The following is a 27,345-nucleotide window of genomic DNA, read 5'->3' as shown; positions in this document are numbered from 1 at the left end:
ATTGTTATTTTGTAGAAAACAGAATCGTCCTTGTCCTTTGGGGTTTCCAACTGGTATGTTGCGCAGCATGTTGGGCTTTGAGACTTTGGCATCCAGACGGAAGGTACTTTCTTGTTTATTCCTCTATGGTCTTGTGAACGGTTTGGTGAGCAGTCCTAATCTGTTGGCAAGGCTGAATTTTAAGGTTCTTGTCTTCAATAATCGTAATCGGCAAGAGTTCTCAATCTGTAGATGTAACACGGTTGGTCATTATTACTCACCAATGAATCGTATTCCTCGTATATTCCTCTGCTGTGATGGTCAGGTGGATCTCTTCTCCTTGTCTAAATGGAGCTTCAAGAGAAAAATGTCTCCATTCTTCAATTGAAGAGTAATATAGACCTGTTGTTCTTAATTTACTCTGGTTCACAATGGCATTTTTTTTGTTCTCTCCATGGTCACCCTTTTTCCACTAACTTTTAATATTTTTTCCACTTCCCTTTTGATCCCTTTTTGTCTAGTTATTTTATCACTTCTCTTAGAACCATATGTAATACGTAGGTTATATGTTGTTATTTTATGTGGTTATGATTGATCTTATTGAATAATCAAAATTCAAATTTTATCATTTACCTTTAACATTGTTCTTTTCTTTCTCAGAGTAGCTATTATACTATTTTTCTTTTCTGTTTTTCACATGTACCATTTTAAACATTCTCTTTTATTACTTTTCTAGTATTTATATATATCTTTTTTGTAATAATTTATAATAATGTATTTCCTGTATTCATGAGTGCGTTTTGGGCTGTTATGCCTGTTGCACTCCTAGATTTTTGTAAGAATAAATAAATAATATTATATAGTTTATGATTTTCTAGTAAAATATGTTGTTCGACATTATTGTAATAATAATTCAGACTGATACGTATCTGTAATATAGGGTGTACGAAAAGTCTCGCAACTCAAATGATTACAGTTTTGAAGCTTGGGTTGAACGATTTCTCGAACACTCTGTATTACTGTATAATTTAGGCTACATAAATATCGTGCATATACGGAACATGCCAAACATATTTTCAAACATTCAAGTGAGTTACCATATCTTCTTCAAAAATAGGAAAGATAATTTGTCTTTGTTGTTCCATCAAATGATACATACAAATTTTGTGAATATACAAGATTTCTTAAATCTATTTTCTGAAAAGAACATGAAGCAACTAACCATACTTCTATAAAGAAAGTAACTGATAAATTGTTTCATTGGATAATTTACACAAATAATGTTGATACACGAGACTTTTTGAATACATTTTTTATAATAACATAAAATGAGTTACTGTTATGATATTTGAAATACGGTACATATAGAAGATAATTTGTTCAATTCAAGTTGCATAATTCATGCAAATCTCTATAATATGAGAGATTTAAAATCAATTGTAACAGCAACATAAAGTGAGTTATCATATATTTAAAAAATAATTGATCTGATAATTTTTTTACTCTGTGTTGTATTCCGGTTTTTCATGATTGTTTAAATGTGATTGAACGCTACAAATTCTAGGTTTGTTTTGCTTAGAGGAGCATAATTTAATTTAACTCACATAGAAGCACGAATACTGAGTGGGCAAAGGAGAAGGGCTACATACATTTATTATATTGGACAGGTCAATAAGAATATTTTCAATTTATAAAATTATTTCCATTTAAAGATAAAAATGAACTAAAACTAAATAAAATGAACTATTTTATCTAACAACAAAAACATACTCAACAAATTTATAACTATTTAAATTCCCACAAATTATTCGTAAATCTTAAACGTTAAAACTGCTAGAACAAGTTTAATTTCATAGATTAATATAATATTTTTTAAATTACAGAAATGCTCTATTACACATTTCTGTGAGACAGATGTAGTTGACAATCTTGTTCTAATTTGGACGGTTATTCAAACGCTATGAAATATATGGGATTAATAACAATATATTACAAATATTTGTGTCAATAAATAATTGAAAAAAGTCCAAATTAGTGCTATTAAGTACTCTGAAGATTCATTTCATTTCACTTACTGTATTCTTGATTAATTATTTATTGTTTAACTATTAGCTTTTAGTTGGTGCAATATCTTCCATCTAGATATTTATATACCAAAGATAGCAATGTTCTATTTTTACTTTGGTTTGACCTTTTGTACAATATATTGAAGTTCTTACCACAAACCAACAAATAATAAATATATATTATTTCGATAGAAACGAAATATCTTAAATTATGATGAACATGTTGATGTTTAAAACTGAAATAATAATATGAAAAATATATGAGTTGTCATGTTTCTTGTGAGTATGCTCGCTTATCCAATTTCACAATAAATATGATATTTTTTTGTAGATTTATAAGCATTTTACAATAATTATTGTTGATAAATATTTATTCTCAGATACAGAGCAACTTTATAACAATATTTCACTTATAGGTACCATATACTTATAGAGAATTTAACAACGACATTTGGGGTTTCAATGATCAGTAAATAGTTTTTCTCTGCTTTGCTCACCAACTGTCCCCTTGCATTTTTGGGTAGCAGCTTTTCAGTGTGGTAAAAGTACAACTTATCACAACGAGGTGATTTGAGATTCTTTGAACTGCAACGATGTTTGCAGTTTGCAGCGATCTCTGCACTGCATGCAGTTTGCTTAGTTGTATGTTCCACCCATCGAGGCACAAGAAAAGTTCATTCTCTCTGCAAATGAGTGCGGGGCTGAGCCTCAAATGTCTGTGAACTCCGACAGTCGATCTCGAAGTGCAAGGTTCTCTTTCTTCAGTCGCTCCATTTCCTGTCGTAGGCCGAGGTTCTGAAAAAAGAAAAAGGGGAAAATATTAATATTTATTCATGATTAAATTCTATTCTTGATAGATGATTAAAATAAATATGATGTAACTGTCATTCATATTAAATGACAGTTACAACATCATAAATCAAATCAATTCTTTATTATTATTTCAAAAATAATATATATTAAAGTAGTTTTCTCAAGATAAACTCTTACAATAGATTAATTTATGCTCGCATTCATCGTGAAGGGACTCTAGCCAGTTATACCTCTATCTCTATAACCATTCACTTATGAACCTGTAGAATCATGAATAATAAAGTGTATTATTATTAGCGTATGGCTTTCAGTGGTGGGGAGACTCAAGGGGCAAGGGGTGGTTCCACCTCGCCATATATAGTCCAAAGTTCCCTAATTGGAGACATTGGGAAACCGGACACTAAGGTTATAGTGACGATAGTAAAATGTAGATAGATGATAATGAAGTGTAGATAGATGATTTTCGAAAACATGAGATAATAAAGAAGAACTCAATTCTAGATGCTTAATCAATTTTTCAGACCATAAATATTTAAATGTTCCTTTTCTTTTTCTCAAAGTAGGCTGCTACCTACTCTTTTTTCCCAGTTACTCTATTTTGTTCTTTTTCTTTAGTCTATTTTCTATTTTTTCGTGTGTTTTTTTATATTTATAATGTTTGTTCCAAACTATTTTATTGCTATTTTTGTCATTTCGTTATGTTTTATCAATTTATTTTCTGTTTTAAGATTTATTATCTTGTTTAAAGACTGTAAACAATTGATTTTCAATGAGGCTTGTTTTGTTATAAAGCTGTAAGCCTCTATATGTTGTAATTTTTCTATTGATAAATGGATTTATTAATTTATTAATATAAAAAAACAATATAAAAACTTGTAGTACCCTTTTATTAAAAACTTTAAAATATTTCAAGGACTAGTTTCAACCATTGGTCATTTTCAAGTTAAAATGAAAATGATTTAACTTGAAAATGACCAATGCGGTTCGAAACTAGTCGTTAAAATATTCAGTTTTTAATAAAGTTTTTAATGAAAGGGTACTACAAGTTTTTATCTTGTTTTTATCAATTAGAATAAAGTAGCCCATATAAGTGAAGTGATTTTATAAACTAATAATTAATCTATGACTGAGTTTCACCGGTACCGTAGCAGGTAATTCTCCTCGCTATGGATTACATACTGAACTAAATTGGATGAATAAATTCATTCATGTTGGATTATTGAAACCAATAACAAGTTGACCTATAATTATTCAAAGAATAGCTATGATGACTGTATTATTAACACAATATAATATTATAACACTGTAATAATGAGTTTGATGTTTGAGCTGTTTAGAACCGCATTTTTGAGTGATTATATTTTTCTTCGATCAATATTAAACATTAATATTCAGCCCAATGGAATATTTATTCAAGATTGATAAGAATATTCCATTAATCCTATAAACTGATTATTTTACAGGATTTCACAGTTTCAACTCTCGACTGGAATGAGAGGAAAAGATCTAATGACAGTGAGGAAATAAAGAGAGCTGTTACATTGTGACATGGAAAGAGCAATATGAACATCACAAGTGAGTAACTGCTGTAAAATATCTTTGAAAAATCAATTAAAAATTGAATTAGCACTCAATTAATTGTAAAAACATTTATGTTCTTTTAATTATCAAAAATTCATTTAATTCTATCGTATTATCAAACATGATAAATATAGGAAGCTCTAAAAGAATTCTTCGGTTTTTGTCTAACTTTGTCCCCCTTGCAATTCATAAAAATAGTTCAGCTCTAATATAATATATTGAATATAGAATCAACTATATATTAATTTGAATGATGTCTATTCGTAATTTGTAATTTATTGATATGACTGACCTCTTTCTCAAGGAACCCGGCGCGTAATGCTATCTGGTTTTCTTTTAATCGGCGCGCGTCACGTGATCTTTTGGCCGCCATGTTGTTCTTTCTGCGACGCGCCCAGTACTTTTCATCCTTCAAACCATCTGGAACAAACTGGAGAAAAAAGATTTGTTAGATTACTTTGTAATATAATTTTTTGTGAGAAATATGAATATTAGTACAAATTACTTGGATCATGCTATTCTTTGTTGAATATTGTATTTTACACAAAAGAACTGTAAGCTATTTCAAAATAAATTTTCAAGGAAACAGAGAAGTAATGCAATCAGTTTGAATGGTTAGGCACCAGTTGTTGATTGAATTATATCTCATCGTACAATCGATAATTATTTTTCAAATAGTATTTTAATGGTTTCAAAAGTGTTGTTAACTCATGATTCTTCCATTATTCATGTATAAAATGGAATTTCTTTAAAAAATTCACTTTTCTGTTCTTCATTTCCAGATTGGATACAGTATCTTTTGTGAGAAATATAATTCATAATACAATTTTGTATACAGGGTGTTTGTTTACGAACTCCCTATCAATACTCTAGGGCATTGTTCCTGAGTAAAAAACATATCTATTCTAAATATCATATTTAAATTGTCTGGAAGTATTCAGTTACTCACAGAGCGGCCATTTTGCTTTTTTCAGTTATTATTTTTTTTCTAGATAATGGTTGAACATGCGAAATTGAAACTTTGCACGATCATTAATAACAACTAGACAAAACTACAAAAAAATGATGATTTTTCAAATTCATAAAACAAAATGGCGGCCATTTAAAATTTTGTTTCTTAAATAACTCAGAAACCTTTGGTTTTACAAAAACTTTGTAAGAATAACTTTTTTTTAGTAAAATATTTAATTGCCTATCGATTGGTACCAGAATTTTTAAGATTGGACCAAGGACTGTCTTGGTTTGCACTGCAACAAACTTTCAGTGGTCACAAACTTTCACTAAGGCTGCCATATCTCAGTTATTATTGGTCCAATCTTAAAAATACCAATCAATAGGCAATTAAATTTACTAAAAGAAGTTATTCTTGCAAAGTTTTTGTAAAACCAAAGGTTTCTGAGTTATTTAAGAAATGCAATTTTAAATGGCCGCCATTTTGTTTTATGAATTTGAAAAATCATTATAATTTTTTTTGTAGCTTTGTCTAGTTGTTATTAATGATCGTGCAAAGTTTCAATTTCGTATGATTAAACATTATTTAGAAAAAAAATAACTGAAAAAAGCAAAATGGCCGCTCTGTGAGTACGGTAACTGAATACTTCCGGACAATTTAAATATGATATTTAGATATGTTTTTTACCCTAGCTTATTCTCTTCATTTTCGTGTACTAACATAATTTTATTACTTTAAATCAACAGAATACATTCGAAACGTCTAAAGCCATCTGGTTCAAGATTGACGACATTGGACAAAACTAAGAGGCTACAAACAGGAACAGTTACATTTAGGAGAACATTATTTTGAGGTGAGTTATTTTCTTTACTCTAGCTTCCCAAAGTTAGTTACTTCGCTTCATAACCCGCATTATCTGCTTGTAATATATCTCTTGCAAGTACGTTCTGAATCTCCTATTCTATGATGTCTAAGCCAATTTGATCATTTGGTAATATACTTTAAAATTTAGTCACTAGGAACTGGTATGCACCACTACCTCTGTAAACAAAGCCATAGTGAATTCTGGTGACGTCAGCACAGGTAGGGCGGCTCCTACACCAATAAAAATTTGTTGATTTCAGTTGATCTATATCAGCTAGTGTTTTTATTGGTGTAGAAGCCCTATCTGTGCTGACGTTACTATCAACCACCTGTCATGCACTGTGGCTTTGTTTACGGAGGTAGTGTATGCAACCCCAGCAAAAAATACTATTAAATCTTCAAGAAGTTTTCTGATTACTCGATTCTCTATACATTCTAAGCGAATGAAGAGTGTTTTAAATGAGAAATAATTTACAATCTAGTCATTAAAGAGTAATGAATGATTGTGCAGTTATCACTCAATGTAGAATCATCCCCAACAAAAATATGTTTTCTACTCTACTATTACTCCTCTCACATACAAGTTAATTTCTTCTCGTTGAGTTTGATTTCTGCTTTGTGTTGAGTATTTATTTATTCCTAAGTGTTTCTCCTCGATTCCCTGTAATGCCTCAGACATTCCCACGTTTTTCTATGAAAGTATCTCAAATTTATTAGCTATTCCCAAGTGTTTCTCCTAGAAATAATATATTTCTAGTTCTAGAATAGAGAAACAACAGCATAAGTAAATATCCCGTGGTATAGGGCGTTTATGTCGCAACTTTTACTGTTATCTCAAGCTGATAGTCCACGTAGTTCTTTCCTGTGAAGCTTTATGACGCTAGTAGTCATATTGTGCCGTTCATACACTCTTACCCGGTCAAAACAGTAAAAATCGACAATAATCGGCTTGAGATAACAGTAAAAGTTGCGACATAAACAACCAATACCATGGGATATCTACTAACGCAATCGTTTCTCTATGGCTCTAGTCACTATAAAGTGGTGTGTATGCACTCACAGTCCTCTATTTTTTATAATTTCTCAATTCAGAATGTTGTTAAAATATAACTTTGTCCGATTTCCAGTAATGTCCCAGACTTTCCCACGTTTTTTCCATTGAAATATCTCAAATTTATGAGCAATTTCCAACTGTTACTTCTAGAAATAATCTATTTCTAGTTGTAGTCACTATAAAGTGATGTTAATGCACTCACAGTGGCAGTCCTCACCTGCTTCCGGGACTTCTTGACCATCGGCTGTGGCTTGAGCTCCTCGTCTGAGAATGCCCTCGTGCGGGGATCGAAGTCTCTACTCGACGAGGCGAACGAGAGTGCTGCAACAACCCAACAAATCCTGTTAAAATTTGACCACTCCTGCCAATTATTTGTCATGCACTTAAACTACTGTTTCATGCCATAATCTAGTTGAAAACACATTGATTTTTGGATGTACAATTTTTTACCGTTTTAATAAGTTCTATTATATTAAACATAACTTGGCAAACGGATGATGTGTTCATGTGTTTGCCAAGTTAGGTTAGGTTAGGTTAGGTTAGGTTAGGTTAGGTTAGTTTAGGTTAGGTTAGGTTAGGTTTATCTGGTAGATTTCATGAGGATGGCAAAAAATCGAACGTCCAAAAATAATCGATATGTGTCTAACTGGCTGTCTCAAATTTGAATATTATCGTATTCTATCTAATTCAATTGCATATGGTATTATTTATGTGTATATTCTATTATAATTTAATATTAGTTAGTCCAATTGGTATTAAACTCAAGAATGGCAACAATTACTCTGCCAAAGTAGATTATTTTCTGTTAAAAATCAATAATAGTTTCCGTAGTAACCAAATTACAGCAGTTATTTGATCATTGATGTATTCAAATTATAACAATAGTTTAGTATTCAAATGGATAAGTTCTTATCTGACTTTGTATAACTCTGATCTTTAATTAAATGTAATTCAAATTACATATTTTGTTCTATAGTGAGGTCCACGTTATAATACAGTATTTGATCAACTTTGGTTTTGCTATCCTTGTCTATCATTCGACAAAGCCGGTGGTACTATCATTTTCTAGGTCCAAAACGACGCCAATTACGTTTCTGACAGTGTAGAAATATAATTAATTAATGCAGAGAATCGGCATCGCTATTATTCTATCTTTATATACTGCCATTATAACGTGGACCTCACTATAGATTTAAACAAAATTTATTCAGCTTCTATTCATGGTATTTCATTTTTACAGTTGCTACCTTAATACTCTGACACTAGACCTGAGCCAGCCAGGTCACTCGATAATATATATATTTTTACAAAGTTTTTATCAGAAGCCGATTGGTCAGAGAATAGTCGGTTAATTATGAAAAAAAACATTTGGTCAACTACGATATTCATATTCAATATCTGAAACTTATTATCATTCTAAATATTCATTACTCAGTCAGAACGAAACATTATCAATAATGAAACTACTCAAGTTGGATTCGCAAACAACAGTGACAGTGAACAGTGAAAATATAATTCCTATAAGTTTTAATGGTAGCATTCACACTCACTCGGCCAGGCTGAGTGGGAACAGTCCAATTAGAACTCGTGTGAATTATATTTTCACTGTTGTGTGCGAATCTAGCTCGATAGTCAACAGTGGAGGAACGGAGTCAAAAAAAGAAAATTGATTTTGTGAAGGAGCCAAATAAAATGAATCAACCTTCGCTAATCTTGCACGTGGCTTTCATAATATTTTGGCAAAATATTCTAACAAGTTTCTTGATCTCTGGCATTTGAAAGTGATCTCATCAGCATCAGACACATGGCGGTGGCGATTTTGTTTTCAGCTGGGAACATTGACTGTTGAAACCTGTTTTTTGTCATCAAACTGGTTCTCTAGTAGTCATTTCTGATCAAGTTTCTTCCGTTTTTTTACGAAACCAACTTTTTTTGCAGCAAGGCAATCGGGAGTAATGATTGATACTGTTATGATCAACAATATTCTGTGCAAAATTAGATTTTGTCGGATGCATGCAGTTTGTCATTCAAAAAAGTTATTTTCCTATATTCTAATGGCTGACACACACATATTTTCCAAGTTCTGATTGGAAAATATGTGGGATGAGCTTTATTTTGTCCTTTAGGAGTAATAAATAACAGTATAATTAGTACGGTAGTTATTATAGCATTATTAATGTTAATAAGATTCCTTATTTTAAGGGATTCTGATTTGTTGAATTATGTGAATAGAGATATTAGCTTTACTAGAATATTAGGATTAACTGTTTATATTAGCCTAATATTTTGCTAACCAAAACCAGCTTATGTTTTGCTAAATACAAATTTTTCAGTTGGTCTATTTCTTGTTTGACAGATCCTGGTTGTTTTGGATCCTGACAAATCCTGTTTGACAGTTTTTAGCATAGCATGGAAACAGTTCTGAACATTCTTATATTATCAGAATTTGCTCCATGTTGTGTCTCATATCCTGCAGGTAAGAGACAATCTTGAGTTTACAGAATAAATGTTTCATTGTATCTTTAATCTCACCGATATTAATCATACTATATAGCCCACATAGGTCGTCGACAGTAAACAATCAGTTTATTTTCAATTAAGGGTGTGATCACATTGAATGCGTATATGTTCAAGTGCAAGCTGGTTATGCATGACCAGATGAGAAACAAAATTTGGAAAAGCAATAGGAACACTCACACTGAACGCTTGCACTTGCTGGTGCTACATGCAAGTCACAACGTATTTCAATGACATTTTTCAAATTTTATATTACGTTTAATGAATGATTTGACTTGCACTTGCACTTATATGCATTCAATGTGATTACACCCTAATGTATAATTGTTCAGGCTTTTGCATCTTGTAAGATAATAAATACTACATAAGAACAGCTGAGTAAATACCGTAGTGGTTTAAACCAGAACCTCCTATATACTACCGGACCTGCGCCTACAAAAAAATGGCCGCCGTATGTGGTGGTCTTATAGAAATTCCTACTAAGAAAAAATCACTAATCAGTTGTTAGAGAGCGTCTCAGTTTGTCAAAATCTCAGTTCGTCTATTTCCAATTTAAAATATCAATGCCGGCCACCACATACGGCGGCCATGTTTTTGTAGGCGCAGGTCCGATATATAGGAAGTCCTGTTTAAACTATAGGGTCAAATTCATCAAATTATAATAAATAAAACCGTAAGTTATTGGTTCAGTTCTTCAGTTGTTCATTTTTGGTAAATATAAAAGATGGAGAGAGATTCACTTCCTCTACTCTTAGTGTATGCTTTTGGTTTGTCTCAGCTCTGTGGACTACTGAGCTGTTGGTGGGGCACTTTTGTTGAAATATATTTTGTTATTTACATTTAAACTTATATCAAAACTATTCAAATTAGTATTATTAAGTGGACTACTGATTTGTCGTGTAGGTTAGGTTAGTTTAGGTTAGGTTGGGTGTGGGCCCTTACTTGTTAGATCTACAGAACTAGTGGTAGTGGTGGAAAACTGACTGGAATCGGCGGGCGAAGGGGGGCTGATGTTGAGCGGTGACATGGGCTCGCTGGGGGAGGGGGATCGCTCCCTCTTTGTCTGCAGCATGAGCGATTGCTGTGAATTGCTGCCGCTGGGGGATATGCGGCCCCCTGAGTGGTCCGTCCCTGGCAACTGGGTTGGCTTGAGGCCTCCTGGCTGGGGGGCGCCGCCTTGGGGGCCGGCGGTCATCACGCCGCCTCCGCCCCCGTTTTCCACCGGAATGCCGTTCTCTGACAGGAACTCGTCCAGGTCCACGTACTGGTGGTAAAGAAAACAGTTGAGGTTAGGTTAGGTTGTAACTGTATTTCAAAGTTATTTGGTTATTCCAAAATATATATTATAAACAGGAATGAACCAAAAATGGGATTTTTTCAACTGAATTTGGTTCAAGAAATTCAAGGCTATTATTGGAACCGAACTTTGAACATTTTCAACTAAAATTTGTTCATAAGTGACACTTTCAACTAAAAATATTCAAAGAGATACATTTTTTACTAAATTTGGTTTTAAAATAGATGTATACAGCTAAAATTATTAAAATTATAAAATGCAAATAGTTCTACTGAAATTATCAAAAAAAGGCATGTTCAACTAAAACTGCTTGGAAAAGTATTTAAAAATATAGGCAATATTTTCAACTGAAAGTCCAGTTACACACACATTGGTTTTTGGACATACGATGTTTTGCTGTCCTTATAAATTCTATTAGATTGAATATAACTTGGCAAATATATGATCACATCTTGTGTTTGTCAAGTTCCATTAAATCTGGTAGAGTTTATAGGAACGGCAAAAAATGTTTGCAACTGGCTTTTCTGGCTGTAGATTCATAGGAACGACAAAATAATCGTACATCCAAAAATCGATTTGTGTGTAACTAGACTTAAGCTGTCTGGCCATCTCGTCGTACGATGATTATCATAATTATATTTTGTGAGATTTTCTCACCACTTTCAGCATTGATTGATGTAATTTATAAATATTCTGATAGCTGATAGTTTAAGTTTGAATACGCTGACAGCTTGAATTTTATTTCACTATATTTCCTTTGATCTCCAACTAATCTGCGTTTAGTTTCCAACTAATTAACTAAACTGTTCGAACATACTTTCAATTGATTAGCTGTAGTAAGAACTACTTGGCTCTTACAAATTTTAAAAGAGTAAAGACCTATCAATGTAATAATACTCTAATTGAAAAGTTGATATTCTCATACTGCCGTGATAGGCAGTCTACCTCTTATTCCACATTTTGCGAGATACTAGCGGTAGTATTTCAAGAATGAATTGTTTTTGTATTTTTTCTGAAAAATGATTTTTGCACATACCTTGAGGTCGGCATCGTAAGGTAGTGTCTTTTCCCATAGGTTTGGTCCAAGGAATGCGGCCTGCGCCTCCACGTTACTCCATAGCTCGTTTTCATCTTTCTTTTCTACCGGAACTATTTCTTTACCACATGATTTTCCTGCAACAAAACAAATATATACCAAATTAATTCGAGTTACATTGATGAATCATGAAGTCATCAAATTAAAAATTGCATAGTGAAAAAGACTTGTTATTAACTCAAAAGCCGAGTGTAATACTACTGTAGTGGCTATAGAATGATATAAACAGATGAAATATTTTTGCAGTTACAAATAGAAATAGAAATAGTAATAAAACATATGACTTGGTGAGTTCTGCCTACTCAAAGAACTACATTTTTTAAGCCTATCGAAATACATTACTGAAAATGAGCATTTTTGTAGTTAGTGAGTTTTGCCAGAACGGGGACGATAAACACATAATGGAGTCATCAAGTAATCAGTTAATCAAGTAATCAAATACTCAATCCTTGAGTGAAGAATACTTGTAAACCTAAATTCTGAGTAGAATTAAGGCTCATAAGTAATAATTAATCTGATAAATTAAAAATTGTAGTAAATACATTTTTTGAACTCAAAATAGTGTGTGAATTAAGTTATCATTTTTACATAACCTCTAGACTGTGTTTTCCAAATTAAAGTTTAGAGCAGTTTTGGGTGAATGCCTGTTGTTTTTACCTGGATTGTATTGGTATATGAATAAATAAATAAGGTACATAATGTAGACAAATATTTTTATAAGTATGATGAACAAACAACATTGAGCTCACAACTTATACACGGTAATATTGATATGTTGTACCGATATTTTATGTGTATGAATACATTCAACAATGTATCAGATGAATGTAACTGTATCAATTTCTTCAAAATGCATCGGACGATGAGATCTATAGTGAGAACTACTTCAAGCTGTCAGTATTGGTCGAATGGGAAGGGTTGTGTAGTTTATATAAAGAATTCTGACAGTTCAAAGTTTATCTCAGTATATCTCCTTGACTGAAACATATCAATGGCTTCTCCTCGAACTTCTTCCAAGTCCCTCCTTCTCTCTTCTTCTTCTTCTTCTGCTGCTCCTCCTCCTCTTCTTCTTCTTATTCTTCTTATTCTTCGTCGTCTTCTTCTTCTTCTTCTTCTTCTTCTTCTTCTTCTTCTTCTTTTTCTTCGTTCTCTTCTTCTTATTCGTCTTCTTCTTCTTCTTCTTATTCTTCGTTCTCTTCTTCTTCGTCTTCTTCTTCTTCTTTTCACCTTCTCTTTTCCTGCAAGGCTCCAACGTTCTTCGGTTACATTGCTTCAAGGTCAGACCGGGAAAACAGGTTCCCTGTCGTGGAAACCTCCATGTACGAACGAAAAGAAAAATCGCTCCGTTGAACAGATATTCTATACTGCTGCGGTGTCGAGAGAGAGAGAGTGTGTGTGTGAGAGAGAATGGTTGAGTGGGAGTAGGAGAGAATAAATTTAGAACAAGACGTGAATTGTATGCTCAGCTTCCTCTCAATCGGAATATTGTTGCAATTGACCTTCTGGGTTGGGAAATTTTCTGCGGTGATTTTCATTAGTAGAATGGAAACTGTATCATCTGATAATTATTACTTGATACGTATTGCTGGTACTTGAAAGTAATTATCAATTGTTGCAAGAAATTATTCATTAATGTATTCTTTTCTACTATAGAATAGAATGGCTGTCTTTACTTTTCCTAGAGGGCAAAGCTAGGGCGCAGTCAGCCCTCTCAAAAGGTGCGTAGGCTACAGATATACGTGCCGCGAACATGAGCAATTCACTTTTAATCAGCTGACTATATCTGTATTTTTACAGAAACGGTATAAGATACAGATATAAAAAGCTTGGAATCAGCTGATTAAAAGTGAATTGCTCGTGTTCGCGGCGCGTAAATCTGTACGCACCTTTACACTCAACTCACTTTACACTTACTATCTAGGAGTCATTTTTGTGATTTGTATTCTACAGCAAGTCTTTTTGTCACAAGCTTACATTCTAATTTTCTGATTTTATATTCATAGGTACTCTGCCTCTTTTATTAATTTTGACGGTGGTAGGCTACTAAAGGTATAATATTCACTTTATATTCTTAGTAATTAGATGACATTCGCATTACCAGTTGAATCACAAAACATTTTCATCTTTGCCTGGTTTATTAATTGCATACTGTAATTTAATACATGATCCAACAATCTATTTAATACAGGCTCATATATTTTTCACGTTTTCCATATCTAATCTCTCACATAGGCTATACAGTTGCTACAGTATTAGGCCTAATAATCAACTGAAAAGTTTTTAACAATTTCTCATTGCAATCTTTTCCTCAAGTTTGAACTTGGTCTTGTTAGCTAGTTGAAGTAGTCCCTTTTTTGTAATGTTTCATAATTACTGTGAAGCCTATATTTTATAGTTGATTCTTGATTGACATTTTAAATGTTATTTATTTCTATCCATTCATACAATAAGTACATCATCAAAATGATATGAAAAATAAGGTAACCTCGTGCTATATATATTCCTCTCCCAAATTTAGATAAGGATACACATAGTCCGAAATGTTGTGACTTGTGAGGAATAATTGAATAATATTAAAAAAAATAATTAATGAATATTTTTTTTAAATAAGAGCAATATTTCTAAAGTTTTTAATTTATTGTGATACATTCTGTAATTCATTTAGAGTATAAAATCAACCTTCAAAATTCAAAATTTTAAATCATCATTTCTGGACCGAAAATCAAGTGACGAAGCAGTGTGAGATTACATAACCTTATCTTTTGGACAACATTAACATTTTATCAAATTTTTTGGAGAGAAATAGTACAGGCTCAGCCTAGTTTTTCCTCGAATTTCATAATTGTATTATGATTATAGTATTTTATACAATAAATGAATAAATAAATAAAATATAAAATGTACTTATACGTACCTAAAATATTTGTTTGAACTTTTTTAGGGACATGTCTATTCTCTTAGCCAACTTATAGTATCTTAACATATTTATAGTAAAGGCTATATCTAACATATTTTGAACTTTTTCAGGGACATTAATTTGTCATGACAATACCAGCTAAAAATACAGTGCCATGCGACTGTTTACTCAACAGCTGCGTAATATGAATGATGGGGACGGACGGCCATGATTGCTGTGCTGCTGCTGAGTATTATAATAACGAGCTTCCTGCATTTGTGTGTGCATTCCCATGGGAGGCTCCAGTTGTTCGGTCAAGGTCAGTGTCGGTACAGTACCTGCCTCCTGTCATTGTCACTATCAATGCTATCGGTTAGGTTAGGTTGCTGGAAGGTTAGGTTAGGTGCTTTTCTTTGCCCTTGGAAAGTTTAGTTTCAATCCACTGTAGTCAGTTATTTGTAGGTTAGAATAGGATATTTATTTCGCCAAAATATAAGACAAATGTAAATTATAATAAATCTTTGGCACAGCCAGCAAAGTCAGACTTGTGCACTAGGTGTTAAGTTCGTTTCTTTGCTTCAGCTTAGGTTAATTCGTTTCTTTGCCTCAGGTTAGACTCCTTTCTATGCCCTTTTTTCGTTATTTATTTTATTTATAAAATCGATACTGTTATTTTTAATATGTGTCACTTCAAATGCGACTGTCGTCCTCAGTAACTACATTTTAGCGCTATAGTTTTGTAATCAATTTTATATCACCATCTCAACAGGTTTAGTACCGTACCTCGAGATTCAAATACTCAATTGGCATTGCATTTTATTTTGTAATAGTATTTTCTCATGTTGTAAAATTTGTATTGCTTTTATTATGTATTTCTAAGATGTTGTAATTTTATATTTCTGCCAATAAATTAGTTAGTTATTTATTCATTTTTATTCACAATGCAAATGACACTAATGTAATAACATTGGTAGATAAAATAATAAGGTAATAATTATTATTTTAATGATTCAATTATATATTCTCTTGATAAGGATACCGTATATGTTCAACTCTTTACAGTCAGGTTGCGTTATGTTCGTTCATTTTGAGTGTTATATCACAGTCTATAGTACGGTCCACGTTACAATGGTAGTTGAGAAAGATAGGAGAACAGCGTTGATGATTTTCTGCCTTGTATAGAAGATAGGTAGCTGATACCGGCGGTATATCTGATGAATGTTAACTGTTCAAAATAACCAATTATATTCTATTCGTCAAGATAATATATTTTTTAATTATCTAATGATACATTTTCATGATTGAGATTGAATATTTTGGCAATTAATTATATCTCTAAATTGTTGAGAAACGTTCTGGCAACGTTGCAGAGCTAGAAAAGGATAGCGCCATATCTGCTTAGTCGAATTTTACATATGGATAGCTACACCAAGCAATTCATTTATTTATTTATCTATATTTTTTACAAAGAAACACTGATTAGGAGAGAAAAACTAAGGATACTCCTTGAATCGAATAATGTCATTATAATGTGAACCTCACTATATGCAGTATATGACTGTGTAATGGGACTGTCTCGGTAGCCTACTTAAGTTTGTTCCTATAGAGTGCACAGTCAAGGATTCAAGATTTCAGCAACACTAATTTCATTCGTTTCACTCCACTCACTCAAACATAATGCAAGTTGAATCCACACCACTAATCATAATCTAAGGACTTCCTCTGATTCAAAACGTCTAGCCTATTATTAAAAGAATCTGATTGTTTTTCTGGACCGCTGAGTCTATTTTGTAGCGGCTTTTCCCCACTATTGAAAAATATGCTGAGCTCTTTTTGAGATTTGTTACATCTTTTCCACACTATTGAAAAAGATATTCTTCTGAAACGTTTCAATAAGCAACTAATTACTTACACCCCAACACATATAATTTATAGTGGGGTGTATATTTATTCATTGAAATTATCATTTATTCATTGTTGAAACACCGCTGATTTATCTAGTTATGTCACAATACTATATTATCAATATTCTAATGTTGCAGTCAATCTTCATTGTAATTGATAAGTTTTCATAATATGTGAAATTTGTTGCATAATTAGCTGTTGTACTTTAATTTATTGTAGATTCATGTATAAACCAGAATGTATTGTAACTTACTTGAATAAAATTTGTTTCTATATCTCTCATTTCACAGTAGAGTACTGTAGCCTACACTACTAAAGGTAGGTATAGTCTACTAACTTGATATTGCCATAACTTAGTATGGTTAGTAATGGAAGAGATGAGCTCCTGTTAAAATGTCTCTCTCAGTCTCTATCTTTTTTCTTGTACGGTATCCAACCTCCTTGATTCCATTGCCGAACCGATTCGTTCTGATTAATTATTCAAGACCATTTGGATCTGTTAGTTTTAGCATCATTTGTGACTAATTTGTTGTCATTGCTATGAAGATTCTACGTTTTGAAGATGCTTATCATGCTCTAGAGATGTTGTTTAGTCTACCGTGTAGTTCTGTAAGAAATGTATAGTTTTATATTCATGCCCCAGCCTAGCGCATAGATTTGATCTCTGGAATCGAAATGCACTCATCTTGCTATTGAAAATACAAGGTAAAGAGACGGAAACTAAGGGATTGTCTATTACAACCAATATCAATAACAGAAGTGATAGAAAACTCAATTTCAATCAATCAAAATTTTTAGTTGTTATCAAACATATTTCATACAAACAGAGTTGCTATCCAGGTATCAAAATTTGGAAACAATATAACATTCAAATAATATATTTTATGATATTTTTGACAACATTACTCAACACGATGAAGATGAAAACTTAATTTGAATCCCATGTTTTTAAGTACCAAAAGTCAGCATACAAATAGACCAGCAACTGAATGATGGATAACAATGGGAACTTGGTACACTAACAACTTATCAAAAGGTAGAAAAGTACTAGGAGTTAGTCCAGTTTAGACTTAGAGCTGCTGCTCCCCGGATTGAACAATCTAAAGTAGCCTACCCCTTTCTGATCTCTCAAATGAGTCACGTATAACGCTATAGGGTTGTTTTTTACTAAGTTTATTGGTAATGCTGTATTATAATATTTGTCATAGAATTTTGTAATTCAATTTAAATTTAGAGTTTTTTCTATGCTCTGTGATAATGATTTGTCTTTAGTTTTTAACTTTTCAATTGAAAGTCCAAGAAATTTCAAATAATTATAGTTTATTAATCAGAATTTGTGAAAAAATTGAATTGTATCCTCATCTTTCAGTTCATGGTATTGAAATATAGTTTGAATTTGTATGATTATTTGAGAATTAACTAAAGTTGGTGATCTAAAAATCCATCCAAGTTCTTCACTTGTTTCCAAACAGGTCCATATCCATTATCACCTGTTTCGGAGCGGTGTGTATCTATAACCAAAAAAATTATATTCCAAAAAAGTTCTCATCCAAACTTGAACATTAAATAAGTACTTTTTCTGCTGAATATAGCCTGAAACAATCATTATATTGATTCAGAATCCATTAACCAAAATCTATATATTAGAAGAAATCCAACTTGAAACTAGCATCTTAATAAGTAACTGCTTTTAACAGTTTTTCGTGATTCCAGAAAAAATGGAAATAAGCTTTTTTCGTTCTCATAGACTCAATTGCAATTCTGTGGATTGTGGAAAAAGGCAAGAAAGTATTGCAGGCCTGATTAGGGACTGGACAGGGGGTGATTGGAGGAGGGGATGGGGAGGCTATCTTCAACCTTGATGTCATTCAGTTGCTCTGGGACGGACGTCTAGTGAAGCCCTGCTAGATTCACCTGAAACTTTCAGTATTGGTTGAACGGTTAGCATTGGTTTTAGTTATGAGGAATTGTGACAGTATTGAGTGAATCTCAACTATAGTAAAATACACTTTAGTCTGTCAGTATTCAGGTTGAAAGGGGAGCTTTAATGTTATGTGTAGGAATGCTGTCAGTTTGAAATGAATCTCAACGTAGGCTTTACTTGCTATCGCTTATACACGTACTACTACGACTAAAAAGTAGTTTTAGCGCAGAAAAAACCGACAAGCGACCTTGTGGTGACGCGGAGTCTTCGGCAGCGATGCGCTTGCTCTATACATGGAAATTAAGTCTGTTTCTTCATTTTTGCACTCAAAATTAAGTTTCATCCTCTATTTTTTCTACTATAGAAAGAAGTACCCCTATGTTGTAGACGACTTTGCACTTGTTTGTGTAAAATTCTCCGGTGTTTTAGGTCATCTGTACTTGGAAGTTGTTTGGTTATATTTATTTTTGCTGCCTCAATTAGTTGCAGTCGAGTTGAGCATGCTTATGTGTTGGATAACTTAGCAGCTCTAAGTTTTTTTTAGTAAATACTACATATAAATTTGGTTCACTATTTAAAGAAAATTCATCTATTTTGATTTAACACTTGAGAATGGGATAAATGCCCGAAGCTAGTCATGTTTCATATTTGAAATTAATTTGAGCCGTGTTTTATAAATTTGGTTCCCCAATATAAAGAAAGCAATATTCATTTTGATTTAACGATATATAAAGAAAATCACATTCATTTTGACACTTGAGTATGGGATAAATGCCTGAAGCTAGTCATGTTTTATATTTGAAATTAATTTGAGTCGTGTTTTATAAATTTGGTTCCCCTATATAAAGAAAGCAATATTCATTTTGATTAAACAATTGAGATTGGGATAAATTTCCGAAGCTAGTCGTGTTTTATATGAAGATATAACAAGGGTACTAGTGATTTTCTATAATTGAAGAAAATCAAATTTAATTCTTGATTCTTGTGAGAAATAGGCCAGAATCTATTCCTTCTATGATGCAACCGTCCATAATGTTTACTTGAATATTTTGCAACTTTAAACAACTGGAGTCAGAAAATTGCTTTCCGAAGCTGGGGGTAGTCGTAATCCACGTTTAAATTAATTTTCGAAAAACTATAAAATTTAACATAAAATAAAGAGTAAATAGTGTGAAGTCTCAGCCATTTTTAATTATTAAGGAATGTTTCATTACGTCAAGGAAAAATGTTTCCAATTATTGAAATGAGAAAATAAAGATTATCGTAAAAACTACGACTTCGCCCCGTTTCGAAAAGCCACTTTTCTGACTCCAGCTATTTAAAGTCTAGAACTTAGCTAAATCCCGAGCTCGGAGACCGGCCCTTAGAAGCACCTATATACATGGAAGAGAACTTTATTCTGTATTTTTAGGAGAAATAAAAAATTCAAGATGCAATGTTTGCGCTGAATCAGATCAATTTGATCACAAATGAGAAAACTTGATATTTGATTTAGCTATGGATGTATGAAGGTTTTGAATTTTGAGAAATTCTATAGCTCTGGTTTACATAATATAGATCTGTATTAAATATGATTCTTTATTTTTGGGATGAAGTCGATAAACCAGTTCAGATGCATTTTACCAACCGATGTTCAGGTGCTAATTTGCAGTGGTTAAGCACATGAAGTCAAGGAATTTCGCAACTAATTAGATATTGTCAGGAATTTAAAAAAATCTGGTCCAGTTTTTTGCATGGAAGTTAAATTTGATTCTTTATTTTTGTAACAGTCCTGAACGTATCACCCCTATGATTCTGTCGAGCTTGGAGATTTATTTGAGAAAATGATGCTGCTCTAGATAAATGGAGATAAAGTTTTTTCTTTATTTTTGCGATAAATACATAATCAAGAGGAGTAACTGTCTTCTTTGTTGCAAGTGATGTTGCCAAACAAGAAAATTTATTGAAAAAAGTGCAACTTTGGATGCATCTATAGGCTACTTATAAATTGCTCTTAATCCTTTTTTTCACAAGAAATAAGCAACTTGAAATGCATTACAAGAATGTTGCTGCAGATGCAAAACACATCAAGCAGATGTGTTTGATAAATCGTGCTGCTCCAAATTCACCTTTAGATTATGATCAAATTATCAATTCAGTTTTCTTTATCTTACAATAAAGAAATGGTCTAATTCTTATTACCACCACCTGCAGTTAAGCATGCACTTTTGTGTTTTAAAAGTGCTTCATCTCCAGAAAAATAAGTCAAAATTGAATTTGATTTTTTTACAAGAAATGAATATCCTTCTTAAAATCACATGAGTAATGGAGTTGTTTTATGAAGATAGGTTTTTCTTGGGGAATATGTGATATTAGGCCTTTGATTATCAGTTATTACAAAGCATTATGTATCAATTCGTTCAACTATTTGGATTTGGATTGGAACTATTTCTCGATTACTAACTATTTTTTTGAATCTCGGGTGGTTATCAAACACTGATTTATCAACTAATTTGGAATTGTACGAATATGATATTAATTTATTTGAACTTGGAGAAAATATTGTTTCCACCCCAATTTCATACCGGTAGTAACAGAGTACAGTTTTAAACGTTCAACATTCACCTTTCTTGAATTTATCTATAGATTGGATTCAGAATAAAATGTATATCGCAAGCCTACTACGTTCTACAACCATTACAATCATAATTTTTTACAGATTGCCAAAATTTTTAATCACAACTCCGTCGTCAAATCAATATAAAAATACGCAATAGTAAAAATAATTGTTATCAGTAATTGTGCATGACAAATGAGTCTGATTTGTGGCTGGATCCACTGTGAACTGTCAGCATAGGTTGAATGGGGGTGCATTGATGGTGTTTATGAGGAATGATGACAGTTGAAAAGTGAATCGCAGTGCAGTTTATTGGTGTGAGATTCGCTACAAATTGTCAGCAGTGTTTGAATGAGGAGTGTTGCTGTTGTTTGTGGAAGCTTGCTGACAGGTTGGTGTGAGTGTTTTTATGGTGAAGAATCGCTTCAGATAATATGGTCGCCTTGGCTGGCGAGAAGAGGCGACTGAATTTAGGCGACGACTTGGCAAGGTCGCCACGGATCAACAGTGACCATGTCCCTTGGCTGTTGTCATAATTGCCGCCACTTCTTTCCATTCCACTTGGCAAACACCGTGCGACAAACATCTCACCATCTGTGGGCCAATTAGATCACCTAAATATCGCCCCTGAATTCTACCACATAACAGATTAATTTCCATCTAGCTGTTTATCCTTTTGTCAATATTTGCAGTAGCAGAAGTCTTCGGGGTAAATTACAGTATTTAATTTGGATTTTCGTTTAATAATAATAATTAACAACACAACAGTTTTGGGATGTGCCTGTTGGTCGTCTCCCAATGATTTGAATGTGTTGTGTAGCATTGAATCAATAATACACAAATACATATCTATCGAATTTTATCTTGTAAATATTGTTCCTGAATTCACCAACAACAACATTTTGTTTAGTGTATGTACAACAACATTTTGGTTGTTGTATAGTTGGTGAATTCAGGAACAATATTTATAAGATAAAATTTGAGGATGTGTATTTATTTATCATTGATTCAATGATACACAACACATTAAAATCATTGGAGGTCGACCAACAGACACATCCCAAATCTGTTATATTTTGTTAAATAGTTGTTGAATCCAGGGGCGATATTTAGGTGATCTAGTTTTTACAACAATGCTTTGGTGAGAAACATGTTATTGGTCCTTCCCCAGCAACAACCATTCTAATGTGTTGGGTATCATTGAATAAGTTAACAAATGGAGATAATCCATCCAGTTTCCAGGGGCGATATTTAGGTGATCTAGTTTTTACAACAATGCTTTGGTGAGAAACATGTTATTGGTCCTTCCCCAGCAACAACCATTCTAATGTGTTGGGTATCATTGAATAAGTTAACAAATGGAGATAATCCATCCAGTTTCATCTTGTAAATTATTGCTCCTGAATTTCAAGAATTAGTTGGGATTGAATGGTTCGATCTATACAAATTCCAATGAAATCTGAATATTGATCGACTTAATTGAAGATTCTCCTGCCATAATTATTATTTGTTTTCAAAGTAATGAACTACCATTATGATTTTTCAGGAAATCAATTTCTAACTTCCAACATCAGTCATAATTTCCTTATAGTGATTTTTCACAAAATGATTTCATACTGCAAGAAATGAAATATTCTTTATCTGTTTTATAATCAATTATTCAACATTCATAGTTTATAGAATTAATTATAAACTAAAAAAATCAAAGTTTGGAATAATTGGACTTAGTACAATTTCTTGTATGCCACGTAATAATATAAAAATATGTAAAATTAGAGTATAATTTTCAAAGAAGAAAATTTTCTTATTTTCTTAAAAAGAATATATTTATTTTCATGATATTATTATTTAATAGTATTAATAATATAAATTTAATATTAAAATAAATAATAATTTAATATTTTTAATATTATTATTTCATTATATTTTCATTTATTTTATTAATATATTTATTTTATATATTTATTTTCTTAACTTTTCTTGTTTTCTTATATCGATCAGACCTACAACCATCACCTATGACGCCACTTCTTTGCAATTATATCGTAATCATATCAATATTCTTCCTAGGATTAGGAGAAACCCATAGTTTAGAACGAATTCTATGTTTTTATTTGTGAAAATTTCAATTAAATCATATATTTATATAGGGGTTGTTCCGAACAGAATATTGGCCTACACAGGGTTTCGTATTCATTAATGCAACCATATAGGGTCCATGTATTCTGGAAATATTTATGACCAATAAAATATTTATTCATTGTTTTTTTTAAACCATTCAACATAGTGTAGGTACTCATTATTACACAAGCAAACAGTTGAACGTCGTCAAATTTTTACAAATATAAATATAGTTCACTAATTAAAATAGTAGCTATTACATCAATGATCCCCCAAATACTCCTGCACCGTGTAGTAGGCTTTGTCTATAAGATATTATTATTATTATTATTATTTTGAGTGCAGTGTTGTTTACGTTTTGTTGTTTTTGATTGGATGTTTTTTGTGAGTTGAGTTGAGGTTGTATTGTCGCCATTTTATTCTGTTATTATGTTTTGAATAGTTGTGTCTGGTGGAATTGAGCTGTGTTGTGTTTTAGATATTCGTTGTATTTTAGAGATTCGTTGTATTTTAGAGATTCGTTGTATTTTAGAGATTCGTTGTGTTTTAGAGATTCGTTGTATTTTAGAGATTCGTTGTATTTAGGTTTTGTTGTGTAGCCTATACATGTTTGTATTTGTTTTTTGTGTACTGTTTTGTTGTATTGAATTATTTGTGTTGCGGTTTTGTGTTGCATTGTTTTGTGTGAGTAATATAAATCAATCAGTATTATTATATAAATTCAATTCAATAAGTTCTTTATTCCTCATAAAAACAAAACAATATGATTCACAATCTGCTGTCAGTTCTACATACTTTTACAATAAGTGAGAACATAACCTATTTTTTCGGACAATTTCATTATTTATCAAAATTTGGGAACAGAATAGTTTTGGGCTATGTCTGTTGTTCTATCCCAATCATATTCATATGATTTGTAATTATATCAACGAATAAATAAATAAATAACTCATACATAAGAATAATATTTTTGTACAATAAAAAACTCAAACAAAATAGTTGAAATTAAATCTAATAGAAAGTGATCCTCAAAAATCTTGATCCTGGTTTTGATCATGATTGAGATTCATAACTCATAAGTACTAAAATATTTATGAGTAGTACTGTATAAATTCTGTTCTATTAAATAATATTGTTTCTTCGATTTTTTTATTGAGTTTTATATTGAAGATTGCACTGTTCCTCTCAACCATCATCATTTGCTATCATTTCCATTCAACCCCATATCACAGAATATTGCTAATGAACACCATGTCTTGAGTAGTGAGGCCTATGATAATTAGTTTCACGATAAACATCCAATTTAGCAGGCATTGTAACTGCATCAACAGGTATATTGTGTCAGTGTGAGCTACCCTACCTATGGTTGCCATAAATGACGTAGACTACGTCTTATCAAACAACTAGAGCCTGATATAATCGCCTTGTTATCAATAAAGATACATGTATTGCTGCATTGCTTGTAGACTAATTGCTTATATAAATGCTTTGGACTTGACACAGTATTTCTAGTTTTAATAATGCAATTTGCTTGTTGAAGTTATGCAACTGGCAGCATTATTTATGAATAGTATGGATGATACGTGTTTAACTAATTCTGACAGTGTGAGGTGAATCTTGCTATATTCATGTACACCGAGTCCCACAAAGAGGTTTACACGTTTTTATTTTACGTGCCCATTCATGCACCGAACTTTTTGAAATCTTACACACTTAACAAAGTAATAGGTTCTAAAAATATTATAGGAAAATTTCAACTCCCTAACCTTCATAGAAAAAAATGGCGGCATATTGAAAAACAATACTTAAGAACATTAAAAAGGTGTTTTGGTTTTATAAAATATTTTTATTGTAGCACTTAAGGGCAATATGACTAAAATGGATAACCTAATGAAAGACCTTAAAGTCTAAAATTATTCAAATTAAAATTCATCCACAGCAACACACTGATAACAGCACTTAAGAAATGATTCGTAAGCTATCACAAAGAAACTCTGCGGTATCCAGAGAAGTTCCTCTCCATGATCATTTTAGTTTCTCATCATTATTTGAAGCTATGGGTATGAACGTTTTCCTTTAAGTAACCCCATAAAAAAAAGTCACAAACAGTTAAATCTGGTGATCAGGATGGCCAATCTTAAAAATCATTTCTACGACCAATCCAACGGCCATGAAGTTTGTCATTTAGTAATAATAATTGCTTGACATGATTTGCGAAATGAGGTGGAGCAGTATCTTGCTGGAAGATTGCTTGATCCATTTCTGGTACCATCAAATGAGTCAAGGATTCCGCAACGTAGTAAACAAATCAGATAGTAACTTATGAAAGTAGTTTTTATAGGAAGCGAATTGGTAAAATGTTCAATATGCCAACATTTTTTTTCTACGAAGGTTAGGGAAATTTTCACAGAATATTTTCAGAACCTTCTTCGTAAACTGTGTAAAATTTAATAAAGTTCGGTGCTTGAATGGGCACGTAATTTAAAATTAAACGTGTAAACCTCTTCGTGGGACACCGTGTATATGTTGTTAAACTAGTAGCTGAATACTTTTTAATAACGGCTCAAACTAGCCTATAGTATTTGTATAAACTACAATATTCATTGTAAGTTAGTATTAAAACTTATGATTTATGAATTTATAAAAAATGATCTTATACATCAATATAGGCCCATACTAATACAACCACCCTTATGGGTTCTTAAGCACCCTTTTTCATTAGACACTGATGGTTTTTTTGAAGAAAGAAAAACTTATTTATCCCAAAATTTTCTTTTTCTTCTCTAATCCCAATCTATTCATATTTTAATACTTATTTATCCCTACACTTTCTTTTATATCTAATCCGAATCTATTCATACTGGGGTGAGTCAATTATTATCCGCAATGTAGTTGTATTTCTGTTGATGTTGGTAGCCAATCTATTCATAGGAGTATTTTCTGGAGTGGAGTAATTAAGTAAGTGTAGGTCCATTTAAAATACAAAATTATCATATTGATAAATTACAAAACCTTAATTAATGTGTATTGAGGAATGCAAACACGTGTGAATAACTCGCAGTATCTCTCCCACTACCGTACTATCAATCAAAAACATTTTAAAATTGTGACCTTAACCTCTTGAGGTCGAAAGACACATTTATTAATAACATGAGGCGAATAATGTTGTACTTGTTATTAAATAGTGCTTTAACCACTGCCATCAGTATCACGCATTTGTTGTTAATCAGTGTTCAAACCTAATCGAACTTGTGTGCTCATAGTGATAGTGAAGTGAAACGGAAATACAGTCTGAAGATTACAAATAAATTATTGTTGTGTCAAACGTTTCAGAAAACTTTGGCCAACGATTTGACACAATTACAGAAATTGTGTTTATTTTTTCATGTTAACGGATCTTGATTCAGCGCATTTTGTTTGGATTTTAATCAAAATATTATTATCACATTGCATATTCAATTTGAATCGTTTTTATCCATACAAAAATCTATATGGTATGGAAGCAACTGATCAGTGATCCATTTTCCTTCCATGTTTTATTGTTATCGGAATGATATAGGAATAATAGGCAATTAGAAGGTACCGAGTTCGATTCCCGGGCTGACAAATAATTTTTGTATAGTAGCGCTCATCGAATTTCCATCTAGCTGTTTACCCTGTTGTCAATATTTGCAGTAGCAGAGG

At 32.1% G+C, this 27,345-nt stretch overlaps 2 protein-coding genes across 9 annotated transcripts in view; one reads left to right on the top strand and one right to left on the bottom strand.

Moving 5' to 3' along the window:
* Positions 1-898: 898 nt before the first annotated feature.
* Positions 899-27,345, bottom strand: part of LOC111045726 (hepatic leukemia factor) — a 276,427-nt gene continuing 249,980 nt past the window's right edge. For 2 of the 8 annotated variants that reach the window (XM_039431569.1, XM_039431565.1), the window contains exons 3-7: positions 12,160-12,296; positions 10,811-11,090; positions 7,527-7,630; positions 4,732-4,869; positions 954-2,840 (exon numbers count right to left, since the gene is read on the bottom strand). In XM_039431569.1, the coding sequence (XP_039287503.1) occupies positions 2,754-2,840; positions 4,732-4,869; positions 7,527-7,630; positions 10,811-11,090; positions 12,160-12,296 (746 nt within the window). In that variant the 3' untranslated portion in view covers positions 954-2,753. Of the gene's footprint in view, positions 2,841-4,731; positions 4,870-7,511; positions 7,631-10,768; positions 11,091-12,159; positions 12,297-27,345 lie in introns of all 8 variants that reach the window. The other 6 variants (XM_039431566.1, XM_039431562.1, XM_039431567.1 and 3 more) reach the window with 4 other exon arrangements.
* Positions 15,099-27,345, top strand: part of LOC120352065 — a 125,300-nt gene continuing 113,053 nt past the window's right edge. Inside the window, exon 1 of the mRNA XM_039431571.1 lies at positions 15,099-15,434. Within this exon, the coding sequence (XP_039287505.1) occupies positions 15,325-15,434 (110 nt within the window). The 5' untranslated portion in view covers positions 15,099-15,324. The remainder of the gene's footprint in view (positions 15,435-27,345) is intronic.

The sequence above is a fragment of the Nilaparvata lugens genome, chromosome 6, assembly GCF_014356525.2.
Source record: "Nilaparvata lugens isolate BPH chromosome 6, ASM1435652v1, whole genome shotgun sequence".
Classification (NCBI taxonomy): domain Eukaryota; kingdom Metazoa; phylum Arthropoda; class Insecta; order Hemiptera; family Delphacidae; genus Nilaparvata; species Nilaparvata lugens.
Note: the sequence above shows the minus strand (reverse complement) of the source record. Positions and strands in the feature narration are given on the sequence as shown.